The following is a 19,924-nucleotide window of genomic DNA, read 5'->3' on the forward strand; positions in this document are numbered from 1 at the left end:
CAATAGCGTCCCTTGTATGAAATCAACTGGGCAAACCAACTGAGGAAGCATGTACCAGAAATTAAAAGACCTATTGTCTGCAGAAATCCGCGAACCAGCAAAAAATCCGCGATATATATTTAAATATGCTTACATATAAAATCCGCGATGGAGTGAAGCCGCGAAAGGCGAAGCGCAATATAGCGAGGGATTACTGTACACAGAACAGAACAAATCCTCAATACAGTATACAAATAAAAATTTTAGAAGTACGGAGCAGAATTTAACAGTAGATGATATCCCATAATATGATTTGGATTTGTATAGAGTCCTGGAGACCTCATTATTCAAGCTGCTCCCCCATTTGGCCATTCCACAGCTGAAAAAGCACCAATCAGATGAAAGGACCCCTCTTTCCCACGATTCCTGCAATCCTCCATTAGGGATGACTTTACCTTAGGCAGGCAAAACAACTTGACAGGTGGGCCATGGCACCAAGTGCCACATTTGAGTACTGAGAAGAGAAACAGAATAGGTGAAGGTTAGTATCCAATTCTAACTATCATGTTACTGATGTTTTAGTGCTAATGACTAACAACAGAGATGCAGTCTGTACAGTTAATCAGCAGCTCTAGTCAGGGTGTGCTAAACTGAAGTAGTGAGTCTTCAACCGGGATTTAAAAGCTGAGAACCAAGGGGCATCTCTTATAGTAGCAGGCAGACCATTCCACAGTTTAGGGGCCCTGTAACTAAAAGCTCGACCTCCCATTGTTATTTTATTAATTCTTGGAATCATAAGCAGACCGGCTTCTTGAGATCTGAATGTGCACTCAGGTTTGTAAGTCATGATAAGTTCAGACAAGTAAGCCGGACCTTGGCCATTTAATTCTTTATATGTTAAAAGGAGGATTTTGAAATCTGCCCTAAACTTAACCGGGAGCCAGTGTAAGGATTTAAGAACTGGAGTCATGTGTTCATATTTTCTTGTTCTTGTAATAATACTTGCATCCGCATTTTGGATTAACTGGAGGCTGTATAAAGAACAGTTTGAACATCCAGTGAACACTGCATTGCAGTAGTCAATCCTACTAGAGATAAATACATGAATTAATTTCTCAGAATCCTGTTTATTTAGAAAATGCCTTAATTTTCCAACATTTTTAAGATGGAAAAAACAGGATTTGGACAACTTTGTAATATGCGCTTTAAATGACATGCTAGAGTCAAAGATAACTCTGAGATTGCGGGCTGATTCAGTAAAATTAATTGGGATTCCAACTGAGTTAAATGATGACAGAATATTGTTGTGATCAGCGTCATTCGTCCAACATTCGTCCAAACATCTCTGTTTTATCTGTGTTTAAAGACATGTAGTTCTCATTCCACTCCTTTAATTCACTAACACAACTAATTAAAGACAACCTTGGAGAAACTTCATTTGATCTAAAAGTAAAGTATAACTGGGTGTCATCTGCATACGAGTGAAAATTAACATGATGTGTCCTAATGAGAGATCCCAGTGGAAGCCTGTAAAGCGAAAACAGTAAAGGTCCGAGTACTGAGCCCTGCGAGACACCATATTGAACTTCTGTGTATAATGATGGAGTCCTGTCAGCACATTTCTGTACATATTGGAATCGATTTAATAAATAAGAACTAAATGTCCACACTCGGTCATACTGGACCAGATTCAAGTTTCTAATTAACCTGACATGGAAAGGCAATCAAATAGCTTGGAGGAGAAGTCATCTTGACAAGGACAGAACTTCACAAGCAGTGTACCGCCTGGAACCTGAACTCAGGAGTTAGTTTGGAGTAGTAGGGCAGTGGATTTGGCCTTGGCTTCATCATATCGACTCTCTTATAAAAACAGAGTAATTCTAATATAACAATGCCTAAACTGAGGCAAGTATTTGGCTGTTTGCCTCAGAAGAAGGCGTTGATCACTGGAGTGCCATCTGGCGGGTCGCTCAAAGTGCAAAAGACGCCAACTTCCAGGCAGCTGGGGTTCTTAATATCACACAAACTGGAAGGGGCGGGGCTAAGTGCCCTCTCTGGGCAGTTTCTCTGTGCAGTGGGGAGAGAAGGTTATGTTAGCAATAGCGCCCCCTTTCACCCTGGTGGGTTATCACATACCTCAATTGAGTCTATGAGGAGATCCTCTTGTGTGACAAGAGCTATGGATCCACAATGTCAGAAATGAGCAGGGGTTCAGAAACCAGAAAAAGTTAACTTAGCAGGCATAGTGCTTTGGGGCAAAAGGGCATAAGAGAATCAAGGCAAAACAAAAAAACAAAAAGCACAATATATAATATACAGACTCAGGGTTATAGATGTCATTTGAAATGGATACATTTTTAAGGACAAAGTGACAACATGGTTTCAGAAAAGTTTGCAGATTTAATAAAAATCAGAAACTGAAATCTCTCATTCATAGAAGTAGTCAGACCCTTAATTAAATACTTCGTAGAAGCCCCTTTGGCAGCAATTCCAGCAATGAGTCTTCTTGGGTAAGTCTCTACAAGCTTTGCACACCCGTGTTTGGGTAGTTTATCCTTTTCTTCCTCCATTAGATTGGATTGTAAGTGTCTGTAAACTGCCATCTTCAGGTCTCTCCACACAGGAGCTATGGGGTTAAGTCTGGGCCACTCAAGGGCACTCAGGCTTGTCTAAGAAACGCTCCAACATTATTTTGGCTCTATGCTATGGGTGGTTGTGATCTTGAAAGGTGAACTGTCACCCCAGTGTGAGAAGGTTGGATTTCTTCATGCTGCATTCATCCTTCCCTCGGCTCTGACCAGTCCCCCTACACCTGCCACTGAGAAGCACCCTCTTAACATGATGCTGTCACCACCATGCCTCATTCCTAGGGATGGTATTAGGCAGGTAATGAGCAGTGCCTGGTCTTCATCATAGTAACTGGAGATAAAGTTTTGTCTCATCAGACCAGACAATGTTTTTCTCATTTTCTCAGATTCCTTTAAATGCTGTTTGACAGGAATGGGCCACTCTAAATGTCTGAATGTTGAAGTGTTGCTGAGATGGTCGTCTTTCCAACAGGTTCTACCTTCTCAGCTGAGGACTCCAGAAGCTCTGTTATAGTAATCATTGTACAGTATTCTTGGTCACCTCTCTGACTAAGGCCTTTCTTGCCTGTTTACAAAGTCTCACCGGACAGCCAACTCTAGGAAGAGTCCATTCACAACTCTTGAGGCCACTGTTCTCCTGGGAACAAGTTTTAGAGATGGTTTTATCCCCTTGCCCTGATCTGTGCCTCACCACAGTTTGATCATAGAGAGCTCCTCGGAGTTCATGGCTTGTTTCTTTTTGTCCTGACATGCAGTATGAATTGCTGGACCTTCTATACAGAGGTGTATGTGCCTTTCTAAATGATGTCCAATCAGTTCAGCTGAGACGGGTCTAACTGCAGCCTGCAATGTCTATGACGTTGGTCAGGTAATTCCCACAACGTCAAACACAAAAACGCCCTTTGAGCCAGATAGCCCTCATACAACCCTAATCCTAACAACGGTGTAAATGGGCACGCAGTGGGCATTCTGTGACTGACGTTGTGTGATGTTGGGGCTTGTAACAGTAGGGGCGCTATCGCTCCCTTGAACCCACAGGTACCACGCCAAACACCAGGTAAAAGTCCAATGTCTTGACTTTTTATTATAATACTGTGCACAAAGCACCTTCCACTCCACAATACTCATACACTTCACAATAATCAGTAAACAATACACAATCCTGCACTTCCAGACACTTAGCCACCCTTCCTCCCAGCTCAGCTCACTCGTCTGGGGTTTCTCACAGTCTTTTATAGTCCATGACCCAGAAGTGCTCCTGAACCCCTGTCCACGTGATTTCTTAGCACTTCCGGGTCGATAAAAACACTCCTTCATCCCGGAAGCACGTCATTTCCTCTGTCGCTGTGACTAAGACGTACTTCGAGGTTATAGGGCACATGCAAGTCCTTGAGCCTCCCTGCAGCGTCCTCTGGTGGGCCCCACGGCATCCAACAGGGTTGGGAATAGAAACTCCATTGTCCAGGATTCCCTGCTGGTCTTTGGGGCACTTCCATGCTACAGGGAGGGCTCCATCTGGCGGCCTGGGGGTATTGGCCGGGATGAACAGCCGGCCGTCTCCCACAGGCTTTACGTGACTGGCCCTATAGGTACTGCGGGCTGCAGTTAACACTCCGTTTGATTTAGTTTACCACAGGTGGACTCCCGTCAAGTTCTAGAAACATCTCAAGGAGAATGAAATCAAAGAGGATGCACCAGAGCACAATGTGGGGGGCCACAGCAAAGGGGCTGAATGTTTCTAGGAATTTCAGTTTTTAAGACATTTGTAAACCATTTTGAAAACACGTCTTGTCTTTGTCACTATGGGTTATTGAGTGCGGATTAATTGATCGGTTTGGGTTGACATGTGTGAACAATTGTAATAATAACTCTTTATGTTTTTCTTACTACTCAAAGCGCTCTCCATGCAGGGAGGACCCGGGAAGTGAACCCAGGTCTCCTAACTGCGAGGCAGCAGCACTACCACTGCTCCACCGTGCCTGTTTTGAGCTGAAATCCTTTAATGTTTTTATACTATTTATTTAGTAGATACTGAAGTAAACTTTTTAAAGCTAAATACCTTTTTATTTCAAGCTCCCTTATTTTATGTAATAAACATTATTCAGTAGAATGTATGTAGCGTAGAAACAGAAGGAGCGTGCTGCTTCTCATGCATTTCCCATTTGGAAGTCTGGGAAGTCACTTGGCACTCTCCATTCTGATTGGGTAATGCAGTGGGCAAAAGAAAATGCCAGCCAGCCAGCAAGGAAGGGGGATCATGAGGATGTGCTGAGAAGAAACATAATTAAATGCCAACCACTACACATAATGAAAGAGTTGCCATTTATGATTGTTGAACAAAGTTTGGACTCTGCTCTGGTTTATGATTTCTATCAATGTCATCTTCATTGCTTTTTATTTCCTTAGGAAATTATTGAGTCAATCCTCACAAGTGGAAGAATAGGCCCCGGCATTACAAACAATAACTGCTATGGATTGAGACTGATGCATATGAAATCAGATGAAATCCACTGGCTTCACCCAGAACTGACAGTGGGAGATGTAGAACAGAAATACGAGCGACTCCACGTGGAAGCAGAATGGAGGTAAAGAATTTTCAGTGTGTAAGTGGATGGTTACTGGAGTTGGTACAGGTAACTTAATAAGCCTTTTTTATTTTACAAATTATACACAGCACAAAGGAGAATACCGTACATTATGGCCCAGTATTTGTATTGTGTGTTCTTCTCTGGGAGTTGTGACTGAGCACAGTCAGGGATAAATAAACTGGGTGACAAGTGAGGCCTTTGTACTAAGCCATTAAACAGTACTCATAATTCTGATACGGTAATGTTAAATCATATAGGCAAATATATATTGTGACCAGTAGAGGGGCATTTCAGCACCCAACCCTTAAACATCACCACACAGACACAAGTCCCAGGATGAAATAAGTGATTTATTCACAGCAATACCTGCACAATGGCTCTTCCAAAGTAGACAATTGCTCTTTTATTTCTCTTTTTCTCATCCACACCACAAATATGAGCTTTGTCCTCCTTCCTCCCGACTCAATTTGTCTATAGTCTTTTCGTGGCCAGATGTTATTCCACTATCATAAACTGACCATAATATATTTTCATGTTGTTAATTTGTTATTTCAGAAATTATGGGTTTGACTTGTGACTGTCCCTCATATTCTGCTAATCTCCGACTTACTGTCTCTGCTCCTGCTTTTTTCCAGGTATGACTTGCGAGTCCGGTATATTCCAGAGAATTTTTTAGAAAAATTTAAAGATGACAAGACAACGTTGCTGTACTACTACTTACAGGTTTGTGCTACTTGCTTTTGTTCTGTATGGCTGTCCCAAAAAGCAATACATTTGCAATGGAAAAATATTTAGCATGTGTATGTATATATGTATATAGGGCGGCACGGTGGCGCAGTGGTAGCGCTGCTGCCTCGCAGTTAGGAGACCCGGGTTCGCTTCCCGGGTCCACCCTGCGTGGAGTTTGCATGTTCTCCCCGTGTCTGCGTGGGTTTCCTCCGGGCGCTCCGGTTTCCTTCCACAGTCCAAAGACATGCAGGTTAGGTGGATTGGCGATTCTAAATTGGCCCTAGTGTGTGCTTGGTGTATGGGTGTGTTTGTGTGTGTCCTGCGGTGGGTTAGCACCCTGCCTGGGTTTGGTTCCTGCCTTGTGCCCTGTGTTGGCTGGGCTTGGCTCCAGCAGACCACCGTGACCCTGTGTTTGGATTCAGCGGGTTGGAAAATGGATGGTTGGATGTATATATATATATATATATATATATATATATATATATATATATATATACAGTGAAAATCGTTTAACACGAAACTGAGGGGACTGAAATATTTTTTCATGTTAAAAGAATTTCGTGTTAAAGGATATTACAAAACAAAACAAAACATGCAGTATATTCAACAAAATTAAGTTTATTAGAGTACATTTTATTTGCATAGATATGTATATATGCATGTATTTAATAAAAATGGGAGCATTCTGAGATCTCGCTTGTTTGAACCAAACAAGTAAAGACGTCTCTAAATCCTCGTGCTTGGCCGTTCTCATCCATTTTCGCTCTGGCTCAAACTTACTCCGTTGAAACATTTCTGGAATTTGCTCTCTTTTTTTTTTTTAATTACTGTATTGTTGATAATGTAGAGATAGCAATATCAAAATCTTTACAGATTTCCGTTTTCGTCTTCTGTTTTTGATCAACAGCCTTAAGAAGCTCCATCTTCATTTTAAGCAAAATAGCAGTTTGCTTTCCCCCTGAGCTCTTTGCCATTGTGCTCGTAAAAAAAATTCTTCTAAAATAGAAAAAAAAAAACGCAAACCAAAATCACTGATTTTTACTCACACTGCGATGTACTCGTCACCGAATTCCAAAGCTAATTGATGAGAGATGAGATGTTTTTGTGTGCGTTTGTAGGGGTGGAGGGTGAAAGTAGCTTAGATAAACAAAATTGGCTCGTGTCACAGGCTATTCCGAGGGTATTTCAAAGCCAAGTTAGCCTCCTTTCTACGAAACATGTGAAACCACCTCTCTTTCATTTCACACCCCTCTTAAATCTCGCCTGCGCGGCTGGTGTTTTCCGTATTTTGTTCATTCCCAGAAGTGAAATCTTTTCGTGTTAAGCGATTTTCGTTTCGTGTTAAGAGAAAAAAATGCATGAAAATACATAGTAGTTTGTCGGGACCGTTGTATTATTTCGTGTTAACCGATATTTCACCTTAAGCGTTTTCGCGTTAAATGTATTTCACTGTATATATATATATATACAGTATATAGTGATATATGGCCAGCGGTTTATCCTGGCTAATACCCCCAGGCCACCAGATGGAGCCCTCTCTGCAACATGGAGGTGCCCTGAATTCCAGCAGGGCCTCATGGACCTTGGAGTTTTAATGTACAGCCCTGCTGGATACCATGGGGGCCGCCAGGGGACGCTGTCGAGCGGACAGAGGAAATAACGTACTTCCGGGCTGAAGTATAAAAGGACTGTGAGAGATCCCAGCAGTGAGCCAGAGTTGGGTGGGAGTGTGACGGAGCCGCTGGGAGGTGTGGAGGATTATGATTATTGTGTATTTGGGATTATTATTGATTTATTATTAAGTATAGTGGAGGTGGAGGTGCTTGTGCACATTTATTACAATAAATGTAGTTATTGGACTTTTATCTGGTGACGATAGCACCCCCTATCTGTCACCATATATATATATATATATATATATATATATATATATATATATATATATATATATATATATATATATACTGTATATACTGGGATGCATTGCTGTGTAAGAAATGTCTAAATCAGGGGTTCCCAGCTTGCAAGATGACATTTTAGTGGGTACAACAAAGAGGAGAGCTGTGTCATGATTCATTAAAATTGAGTAAGGTGCGTTGTTCGACTTTATTGTGGTGCAATTGGATCTTGCAGTGTGCCGTCATTTGAAGGTCATTTATTAGTCAGTGCTCCTGTTCTGTGACATGAAAAGAATCAAGCCTCGTGTGTGTACTTGTCACTTTTGTATGAGCCGCAGAAATGCACATTCTCACGGGTTCTTTGCTGTATTTGGGACTTATGTAAAGGCAAATAACTTTGAGGTTTGATTAACATTTTTGCTGCCTTAGGGACTGAATTGGATTTAACTCTTGCTGCTTGCACTTGGGGCGTCTCTTCTGATGGTGGCCCTGGCAGTAACACAGCAATTTGAACTGTGCGGCACATCTGGTTTTGAACTGCAGTGCTGTTGTCATTGGGGGGACAGAATTTGTCGACTGTGTTTTATGGTTTAAATCATAGTTCCCCAAAACCATTGATCATTGATTGTGTGTCTTTGCCTCGTGATGCTTGATGCTTTGTTGGGATACTCCAACCCTCAATTTGTGGTTTGAAAATTAGAATTATGACTTCTTCTTCAAATGTGATTTTACTTTTCTATGGGGTGCGTACATAAATCAAACATTTTCTAGGGGCAAGAAAAGGTTGGGAACCACTGGTATAAATGTATATTAACACAAATATGCTAAAGGTGGATGAACAAACTTTGAATATTGTAATTTACCTGTTTCTATCAGAGCATGTACTGTAATTGTATTTCTGCATCTGTCATTTGTAAGTGTTTTACCTTTATTTTTTAGCAGAATTTTGTGCATATTTTAAATATATTTTAGCATAAAGACATCTACTCTTATTTCACCCTTTAAGCCCATGCAAGTATGTACCCAATTGGAAAGTCCAAAGATGACGCCCATATGTCATGCAGTATCGGAAAAAATAAGCAGTAATGATAAACATGGATTCAGCAGTTAAACAAGCAAACCACATGACTTACATTAGCACTGTAGCTTTTCAAACATATGAACCAGAAAGTAGAGGTTTTTAATTCAAAAAATGAATTAATCATCATCATCATAATAATAATAATAATAATAAAACAGGTTTAACTACTTGAACAATTGCAAAGATTGAGTTGGTAAATGGTTAAATTATTGACAGTGTGTGGTCAGCAGGTGAGAGCAGCTCACTCTTGATTGGGGGCTGCCAGTTACCTACAGTGTTTAGTGTGTAACGTAATCAATAAGCCGTCTTGGAAATGAAGGGGAAGTGCAGTTAAGACTGAGGCCAGGAATTGTGGGAATCTGGAGCAAACTACCCAGATGAGGAGCTGAAACAGAAACCTTGACAGCCTTTAAGAAGAACTTGGATAAGATGTTGGGACAGCTTAGGAATTAGTCAGATGAGCCTGATAGACTGAATGGTCTTGTCTAGTTTCTTTTGTTTCCTTTTTGTCTTTGTTTCTACTTACTCTTCCCAAGCTTTACCAAAAGCACATGGCAATCAAAAATAAAGCATTAACATTTTGTAATTAACTATTTTACCTTAACTAACAATTAAAGTAAATGTTTAGTTACCTTACCTGTACACAGATTTCTCAGTTTTCATGAGACCATTAATGAAATGCATGGAAGGATATTTCACAACATTTCACAACAAAATGTAACATTTCTATTAAAACTTAGTCTTTTTTTCTTAATAAATGCAAAGTCAAGAGTAAAAAAGGCAATCATGTAATGTTGTAAAAACTGACAAACATCTCCAGTACAAATCTAAAATTCAATGTACAGTACTTTAAACATGCATGTGCAGGGCAATCCGGGCTGAGGATGGTGATTGGGTAGTTACACTTGTTTTCTCAGATGTTATATGAAGTAGAATGCCAGCTCTTTAAGAGATTTATCACATTTACATTTTATTTGCTTAGAAACATATTTGTATCACAAGATACAAAATTCTAGTTACCACTAGAATTCCTGAAGCCTACGAAAAAAGTTGTAATGCCTGGTCACCTTAAATTCCTTTGCTCCTCTTCATCAACAATATGTAAATTTCATAATTTCTTTTTCTTTGGTTATATTCTTGAATAAAGGCGCATTTGTTTTGTTTTACTTTATGTGAAAGTTTTTATTTAATCTTTGAACTTCAGTCTTCACACATTATACATTTCACGTCAAAATTGTATCAATTATTACTAAAACTAGGGAGCTCCGCCCCCTGCTCGCTTTGCTCGCCCACCCCCGTGTTTGGTTAACCGGGTATACAATTTAAAGAGATTGTTATTTTCATGGGAATTGTTACATATGCATTATTTTCACTTTTACTTTAAAACCTAAGTAAAAACAACATCTGCAATTATCCGGGTCCTCCCTGCGTGGAGTTTACATGTTCTCTCCGTGTATATGTGGGTTTCCTCCCACAGTCTAAAGACATGCAGGTTAGGTACATTGGCGGTCCTAAATTGTCCCTAGTGTGTGGGTATGTGTGCCCTGAGGTGGATTGGCGCCCTGCCTGTGGTTTGTTTACTGCCTTGCGCCCTATGCTGGCTGGGATTGGCTCTAGCAGACCCCCGTGACCCCGTATTAGGATATAGCGGGTTGGGCAATGACTGACTGACTGACATTTGGAATTAATTTTTCTTCAAGATCATAATGAATTTGGATTCCGTGTTGGACTTACATCATGACAACGCAATGTATAACTGCCTGTGAGTGAATATCGCTTCTTTCTCTCTAATAAATAAAATGACATTTTGTCCATGCTCTTTTTTCTTCGCTTAGTCATTGATGTGTCATCTAGAACGTATAAAATGATTGTCCTGATAAAATTTATAAGAGCTGAAAGTGAATGAAGTGTGTCTTCCAAAAGCATTCATACGGCTGAGGTTAGATGACCGTGGTCTTGTTGGAAAATGATTGAATGGTTGAGAATCTCATGTTATAAGTCTCTGTCTCACAGGACTTCAAACCATGCCAACATTTTTGGAATCTTTTAATTCTCATTGGCAACACAAATTAGACAATTTACAAGTCTCCGACTTAAAGTTTAAATTCAAACAATATATGTGATCTCTTTTCGCTGTTCCATTATTTCACTGATTAATAATTTCCGTTTGTTTGCACTAATGCAAACTTTCCTTTTTTTGAGACTTTCGAATTTTCGTGCTTCCATTATCTCTAACCTGCTCTGCATGTGTACCGCGCCTCGTCTCGTGGGACGTGTAAGTGTCTCTCCGAATCTTGATGTTTTAGACCTCCCTGAGTCCAAAAATACAGATTTTTGGAATTATGTCTGTGTGTGTGTGTGTAAACACAATAACTCAAAAACGCAACTAGATAGATGGATGAAATTTGGCATGTGGTTGTTACACCACAATTGTAGATCTGTATTAGCTTTTGGGCCAAATCCATTAACCATACGTGGTACTTTACCTGAGCACATACTTGATTTTTTTTTTCATGCAGCTGCAGAGTCCAATTTATTCAACTTTACTTTTATAATAATTGTTCAATATATTATTAATTTGATTTGATTTGCTGTTGATGGTTCTTTAAATACCTGATATTGTGAAAATAATCCAGTAGCAGAATTATACAGTGGAACCTCGAGATACGATCACCTCTGTATACGAGAAATTCAAAATACGAGGAAAGTATGAGCGAAAAATTCAGATCTAAATACGAGCATTGGCTCGCGTAACGAGCCATGAGCCAGGCTGTGGGTATAGCTCGCGGCTTAGCGAGGGGGCGTGGTAGTGAGCCGCAGGGCGATCTGCGGTGTCTGCGTTTCTCACCTAAGTGCACAGGTGGGAAACTGCCCACATCCATGATTGTTCCTGTGGCTGATGGGCTGCAGCTGCCATGTCCTCCCCGCATATATAGAGATAGCGCGAGCCGGTTAAGGGGGAGAAGAAGTAAAAGAAAAGAGAGGAGAGAGAACGGAAGTTGCAGGCAGAGGCAGAGGCAGAGGCAGAGGCAGGAGGCAGGAAGCAGGAGGAAGCAGCAGGAATTGGCAGCAGTAGGAAGTCGGTGCGGGAGAGCGAGCGAGCGAGTGCAGGCTCGTGTGTAGCTGAACAGGTGAGCCAAACAGCTGAAGCAGGACGGTGTAGAGAAGGTCAGCTGCATTAAGAGTGTCTCGCCTGTTGCAGAGCCCGCATGGGAGAAGCAGGTGAGACGCTAACAGAGAAGAAACACCAGGGATTGTCATCTGTTTTTAAAGACTGCTTCTTGTTGACGTTTTAACCTCGTGTTAAAGGATTGTTATTCTTGTGTATTTTAAACCTCCACTTCACAACTGTTTTAAGGATTATTTACTTAAAGATTTATTGAATGCTCTACTGCACTTTGGACACCTGTTTTGATTCTTTTAATAATCAGTTATTATTTACCAGTGTTATTTATTAAAGGTAGACTACAGTATATATAATTTATCAGTGTTATTTGTTAGGAAAATTGATTTTTATGTTAATATATTTGGGGTGCAGAACGGATTAACTGGATTTTCATTATTTTCAATGGGGAAGTTTGTTCTAGATACAAGAAATTCGCTATACAAGCTCGGTGCTGGAACGAATTAAACTCGTATCTAGAGGTTCCACTGTATTTTCAAATATTTGTTCCCCTTTTTTCAAAGTTTCTCTTTCTCTTTCAAAATTGATAGTGGAAATATCATATTCTTTTTGTTTTTAACATCAGTCATATCATACATATTGCATCCAAACCTGCTGGGGTACACTCCAGGTTTCATGTGATCCTGCTCTGGATAAACAGGTTTAGATAATGTCATATATGTTGTTCATAAACTCAGATGCTGTCTCTGTGGTTTTTTTGCCCCTCCATACTCTTATTACCTGCTCTTGCTCTGCTCATTAAGGGTTTACCGTTCTTATGGTGGGCTATTCAAGTCTCACTGCCCCTAACTTTAACACTACATGCTTGTTTTTCTTTGTTTCCCTCAATACAGCTAGGTGTGATCTGCACACTCATTCAAGCCTAAGGGTCCTGTTCTTCCTAAGCCCCTGTGATTTTCATGATCACACCTGTCAGAACACAGTAGAAACTATTTTCTAATTTTTGATATCTTTTCAGGCCTGCAAGTGGCAAAATTCTGTCTATAAATTGTTTGTGCCTGAGATGGAATCAGAGATCAATATGGCTGGTAGAAAATAACAAAGCCCAGTATGGGAGATTTTTGAATGCAATATTGGAGGCATTCATTTTAAGCACATTGTGTTGGAGCAGGATATGTTGTGTACTGTAGACATTTAGACTAAAAAAACCCTCAATCCTTAAAATTTACCTAAATTTCATTACAACTTGGCCCATTCTGGGCAATAAAAAGGAAAAGATAAAAAGTGCAAACAGTCAGCACAGATTTGTTAAGCACAAATGACATAGAAAATATTTTAAGAATGATAAAATTGTGTAAAACTGTTCATATTCAGTATCTGGTTTTTATGATGCTTGTTTTTATCAGACAAAAACAAAAACCAGATAGTAAACCATGTAGTGTAGTAAGCTTCCACTAACATTAAACTTGTATCCAAATCTGTTAAGTGTACACTTCTGTCTAAATGTGACACAAAACTAAACTCTACAGAAGCTCCATGCCATAATTACTAAAACTAAAACTGAAACCAGTAGATATAAAAATAAAATAGAAATGTCTTTGTGAAGGGCGGCATGGTGGCGCAGTGGTAGCACTGCTGCCTTGCAGTAAGGAGACCTTGTTTGCTTTCTGGGTCCTCCCTCCGTGGAGTTTGCATGTTCTCCCCGTGTCTGCGTGGGTTTCGTCCAGGTGCTCTGGCTTCCTCAGTCCAGTCCAAAGACATGCAGGTTAGGTGCATTGGTGATCCTAAATTGTCCCTAGTGTGTGCGTGTGTGTGTGTGTGTGTGTGCCCTGTGGTGGGCTGGCGCCCTGCCCCGGATTTGTTCCTGCCTTGCTGGGATTGGCTCCAGCAGACCCCTGTGACCCTGTAGTTAGGATTGGAAAATGACTGACTGACTGACTGACTGTCTTTGCGAAATAAAAGCTAAATTAAAACTAAAAATATACAATGAAGGAAAACTAAAACTAAACTGAATTTCCAAGTAAGGTCAGAAAAAATACCGAAATAAAAACTAATATGAAAAGGCAAAACTATAATAACCTTGCCACCACTAGCAGCCTGAGCCATTGATACAAGGCAGGATAGATCCATGCTTTCATGTTTTTGACATCAAATTCTGACCCTACCATCTGAATGTCGCAGCAGAAGTCGAGACTCATCAGACCAGGTGACGTTTTTCCAGTCTTCTTTTTTTTTGCTAAGCCTGTGCGAATTGTAGCCTCAGATGCCTGTTGTTAGCTGACAAGAGTGTCACAGGGTGTGCTCTCCTGCTGCTGTAGCCCACCTGTTTCAAGATTTTGACATGTTGTGTGTTCAGAGATGCTCTGGTTGTAACGAGTGCTTATTTTGGGTTCCTGTCGCCTTATTATCAGCTCAGACCAGTTTGACCATTCTCCTACCTGTGGCATCAACAAGGCCTTTTTATCCAAAGAACTGCCGCTCACATATATTTTCCCTTTTTCAGACCATTCTCTGTAAACCCTAGAGATGGTTATGTGTAAAAGTCCCAGTTGATGAGCAGTTTGTGAAATACTCAGACCAGCCCTTCTGGCACCAACAAACATGCCACGTTCAAAGTCACTTCAGTCCCCTTTCTTGCCCATTCTGATGCTCAGTTTGAACCTCAGCAGGTCGTCTTGACAATGCCAACATGCTGACATGCATTGAGTTGCTGCCATGTGATCGGCTGATTAGACATTTGTGTTAAGAAGCAGTTGAACAGGTGTACCTAATAAAGTGGCCGGTGAGGGTATCTGAATTAACTGAGAATAACTTGGATAGATAACTATAAGAATTGTCTGATATTCAGTTTCACAAAATTCATACAGCATCAGATTCAGGGAGCACTCTTTAGGCTTGTGGTCATCTGAAGGAATAACGGGAAAGACAAGATAAATGTTGGGGCGCCAACCCAGCTGTCCCCATTTATGTCCAAACTTCAAACAAAAATAGTGCACAATGGCACAATTACAAACAAAAAAGCGTTGCCCTCTGCTGTTTTGTCTAACAAAATCACTGCCTATTATGGCTTTTTCAGTCACTTTACTTGGGGTTTGAAGGGGTTCCATCTCCTCAAGTTTCCTGTCAGCAAGTGACCCCTTCCTTTGGGTGGTTAGTCTTTTATGGTCCTGGGACCAAAAAGGGCAGATTCAATTACCCCCACTGGACAGTTTCTCAGCAGTTTGGAGGCAAAGGAAGACAACATAGTTAGTGTCAGCGTCCCCTCTTGGCCAGCGGTGGAATTACATACCTCAGAGGAACCTGGAGGTTGACCCTCTGTTGGCATTCATGATGCCATTATTAACTAGTGTTATCTACTGTGTTTTACAAAGCTAATGCAAGTGCCCTAGCAATTATCCAGCAGCCATTCCACCTGCACTTCCGAACAGGTTTTCCACCTGAAGCTAACCATCTTCAGGCTTTGGCCAATACTTGGATGGGAGAGCATCTAAAAACAACTTAGGTTGATGCTGCAAGAGGTGTTGGGATGGCCAGCAGGGGTCACTCACCCTGTGCTCTGTATGTGGATCCCAGTGGGGACACAGTGCTGTAAAAATGTGCTATCCTTGAAATGAGATGTCAAACCGAGGTCCTGACACTCTGTGATCATGAAAGATCCCGGGGCATTCTTTAAAAGCGCTATATAAATGTAATGAATTATTATTATTATTATTATAAAGGAGGCCTAGGCTAAAATGCCCACCACAACCTAGTCATTCTTCCCCCTAATCATCCCTTGTCTCATAATTGGCTCTCTCTTTCACCTCTTCACCACCTAACAGCTGATGTGTGATGAGCGTACTGGCACAAAAATGGCTGCTGTCATATCATTCAGGCACATATCATCAGCCACAACTCCGCCCAGGCCTATGTTCAGACCAAGTGCCTTTGTAACGATTCAACAGATTGGAGATTATGTGCCAACCTACCTAGCTTGGCATCATCTTCAAGCCTTACCAGCTTGTCGGTTATGTTCCTGTCCAGACCATTTGTTTATATTTAAAATAGCAGCATCTCTTAAACTGACCGCTGAGTGACGCCAATTTTAACAATATATAACATAATAAATTACGTAGGTGGTGAGCAGTGCCTGGTTTCCTGCAGGCATGACTGCTTAAAATTAAGGCCAGAGTTTAGTCCTCGTTTTATCAGACTGGAGAATCTTGTTTCTTGGAGTCTACGAATCCTTTACGTGTTCTTCTGCAAACTCTGAAGGGGCTTCTGTGTATACAGTCATATGAAAAAGTTTGGGAACCCCTCTCTGCCTGCATAACAATTGACTCTCCTTTCAACAAAAAAGATAACAGTGGTCTGTCTTTCATTTCCTAGGAACATCTGAGTACTGCGGTGTTTTGCGCACAAAGATTTTTAGTGACACAGTATTTAGTTGTATGAAATTAAATCAAATGTGAAAAACTGGTTGTGCACAAATGTGGGTCCCCTTGTCATTTTGCTGATTTGAATGCCTGTCACTGCTCAGTGCTGATTACTTATAACACCAAATTGGTTGGATGAGCTCGTTAAGCCTTCATAGACAGGTGTGTCCAATCATGAGATATAAAGGTATTTAAGGTGGTCAATCGCAAGTTGTGCTTCCTTCCCTTTGACTGTCATCTGAAGAGTGACAGCATGGGATCCTCAAAGCAACTCTCCAAAGATCTGAACACAAAGATTGTTCAGTCTCATGGTTTCTCTACATTCATAATGGCTAACACGGTACAACACCCTAGTACTACTGTTAATCCAATAAATTTAATGTCACTGCTGAAATCCTACTGTTTCCATAAGGCATGTCAGATATTAAAAGGAAGTTGCTACTTTGAAAGCTCAGCCAAAGAGAAACAAAAATCCAAAGAATGAAGAGGGGTTCCCAAACTTTCTCATATGACTGTATTTTATGGAGGAGAGGCCTCTGTGTAATTTCTCTGTCCAGATCAGTGGAGTGCTGCCATGGTGGCCATCCTTCTGGGAGCTTCTCCCAGTTACACAGGTTCTTTGGAGCTCAGTCAGAATGACCATTGGGATCTTGTTTAATTTCGGTTCTCCCCTAGTGCTCAATTTGGCTGGAAACAAGGTAGGAAGAGTTGCGGTTGTTCCAGACGTCTTCCATTGCAGAATTATAAAGGCAACTGTGCCCTTGGGAACGCCTGCAAATTTTTTTTGTAGCTTGTGTCTTGACACAATCTTGCTTCTGAGAACATTTGGGCAATTCTTTGGACCTTATGTCTTGTTTTTTTTTGTTCTACTACACATTGTCAGCTTGGGTTTGGTGTACCGTAGGTGTGCCTTTCCTAATGACATCCAGTCAATCGAAAAACCAAAAGGTGGATTCCGCAAATTGAAGAGCAATAGAACGAGATGACACACTTCGAGTGTGTCAAAGACAAAGAAAAGAGCCACAAAAAGATTTTGGGGCAGCCACCCGTAAATTGTTCCTGGCTGGAGATAATTGATGTGTACAGGTCCAAAACAGAACTGATTTGCTGGCACAAAGATGGCGGCTTTAACACTAGAATTACCAGAGCCTACGAAAAAACTCGTAGATCCGGCCCACCTTAAATCGCTTCTTAAAACCCTTCTCACCTCTCCGCCAGCGTCTTTTGTCATCTAAATGTACTGATAAAGACAAGCTGCCAGCAGCCGGCTATTCCATCCCCCCAACGACTTAGAACGTAAACGAGCTTTTCCCAGCTCATGCCTTGATTGATTATCTGGGAGTAAAGTGGAGTTTTAGAGTAGAAATAATAGATTGTTATTTGGAACACACACATTTCATATGTGTTGCATTTCTACAGTAATCTGTGTAAACACATTGTTAAAACAGAAACGTTTTATATATTCTAGTAGCAAATGACAAAATGTAGGCATAAACTATATAATGTATGAAGCCTGAAGTCCAAATATCAAAGAAACACTTTCACAAAAGGTACAAAAAAAAAAGCCACCTTAGTGTGCGACTTTGACACGCATTAGCTATCACTGCTTCTGTGGTGCAACAGTATCAGTCGCTGACTGGGAATCAGAAGGTCGTGAGTTTGATCCTGCACAACTCCATTTTGAGAAGTGTTCTTATTTTCACTATTTTAGAATAAAAAGATACATTTGATTTCAGTCTGTAACAGCCGGTGTAATTTATGATATTTGTAAAGGTTAGCTTTATTTTTTTTTAAATTCACTTTTCATTGTCTCAGTCGCGTTCAGGATCCATCCCTACCGCCCCCCACCTGACACTGCTGTTTTCACATAAAGACGCTCTATAGTTCTGCAGTGTATCACGATACCTACGACCACGTGTTTTTTCCCCCAATATTGCCAGTCCCCACGTGTTGCCGTATGCTGTTTCTTTTGTACTCCCGGACATGCAGAGGAAAGCCTAGTAAAGAGCAGTAACTTCAGCGCTATATGCAATCATCAGACACTCCCCATCTGACACTGCTGTTTTCACATAAAGATGCGCTAAAGCTCTGCAGTGTACTGAAGTGTCTGCATGCACTTTTCGTGGCATTATACGTGTATTTTTTGAGCATGCCCGTGTCGCTCAAACACAGGAACATATGTTGATGTAAAAGTATAACAAAACAGGTGCACTTTTATTCAAGACTATAACCGAAGAAAAAAGAAAGCAAGTTACAGTAGGCGGTTGATATGACAGCTTGCGTGCTGCAATGCTAAGAACTGCTGATTTCCATTCCGTGCTATATAACTGTTAACATTTGAATCTGATGATTGCATATAGCGCTGTCTTATTCAGTGTGCACAAGAACATGCAGGTGGCCAGTTGCTGAGTGCTACAACGCACATTTTAAAAAAAGAAAGAGACAAATATATGTGACGTTTTGAAGAAATCATTTTATGACGCGAATAATACCAGTCAGAAAACATCGTCGAAGTAATGCAATATTATTTGAAAACGAACAGCGTCAGGTTGGGTGTGAAGTTATACTGGCGCTGTTTGAGTCACATCAGAAGCTAAATAAGCAGAAAAAGCTCCTGTTCTGACTCTAAGTAAAAAAGCATGAATTAATCAACAGAAATAACCGCGATTGACATTTTAAAGATAACGATTTACAGTACATACCAATTTATAAATTCAATGTCCGTTTGAGGAAAAAAAAAAAAAACACTTCCTTCAAAGCTGAGAATCGAACTCACGTCTCTGTAGCACGACAGGGCTGTTGTGCCCCAAGTCAGCAAACTGTAGCGTTAAGCCACGGAAGCTATTGTAGCATCCTTGAACCTTTTGTGAAAATGTTTATTTGATGTTTGGACTTCAGGCTTCACAGATTCTATAGTTTATGCCTACATTTTATAACATTTATTACTAAAATATGAAAAAGTTTCTGTTTTAGCAATGTGTTTACACAGATTACTGTAGAAACGGAACACACATGAAATGCATGTATTCCAAATAGCGATCTATTATTTCTATTCTAAAACTCCAGCAGTTCAGTCACTCCCAGGTAATCAAACAAGGCATGAGCTGGGAAAACTTAGTGAACGTTCTGCGACGGTGGGGGATGGAATAGCCGGCTGCTCCTATTAATCGGCACATTTAGAAGACAAAAGAGAGGTGAGAACGGTTTTAAGGTGGGCCGGATCTACGAGTTTTTTCGTAGACTCTGGTAATTCTAGTGTTAAGGGAGAGCTGAGGAAGTGATGTCATCATGGGGGCCAGAAGTGACATCATCATTGGGGTCAGAACCGGAAATTATGTCATTGGGACCGGAATCGGAAGTGACGTCATCAATCAAAGGGGGGCAGAAAATGTCACATCATTACTGGGGGGTGGAAACCAGAAGTGATGTCATTGGGGAATGGGACCAGAAATGACGTCTTCAATGGGCCTGCAACTGGAGGTGACGTTATCTTCAGGGTCGTGACTGGAACTGGCATCATTG

General features: G+C 40.9%; 1 protein-coding gene across 3 annotated transcripts in view; it reads left to right on the forward strand.

The window, feature by feature from the left end:
• ptk2ba (protein tyrosine kinase 2 beta, a) overlaps nucleotides 1–19,924 on the forward strand; it is a 386,610-nt gene that overhangs the window by 141,290 nt on the left and 225,396 nt on the right. For all 3 annotated transcript variants that reach the window (XM_028796341.2, XM_028796343.2, XM_028796338.2), the window contains exons 3-4: nucleotides 4,974–5,152; nucleotides 5,791–5,878. In XM_028796341.2, coding sequence (XP_028652174.1) covers nucleotides 4,974–5,152; nucleotides 5,791–5,878 — 267 coding nt within the window. The remainder of the gene's footprint in view (nucleotides 1–4,973; nucleotides 5,153–5,790; nucleotides 5,879–19,924) is intronic.

The sequence above is a fragment of the Erpetoichthys calabaricus genome, chromosome 3 (genome assembly GCF_900747795.2).
Source record: "Erpetoichthys calabaricus chromosome 3, fErpCal1.3, whole genome shotgun sequence".
In the NCBI taxonomy this organism is placed as follows: Eukaryota; Metazoa; Chordata; class Cladistia; order Polypteriformes; family Polypteridae; genus Erpetoichthys; species Erpetoichthys calabaricus.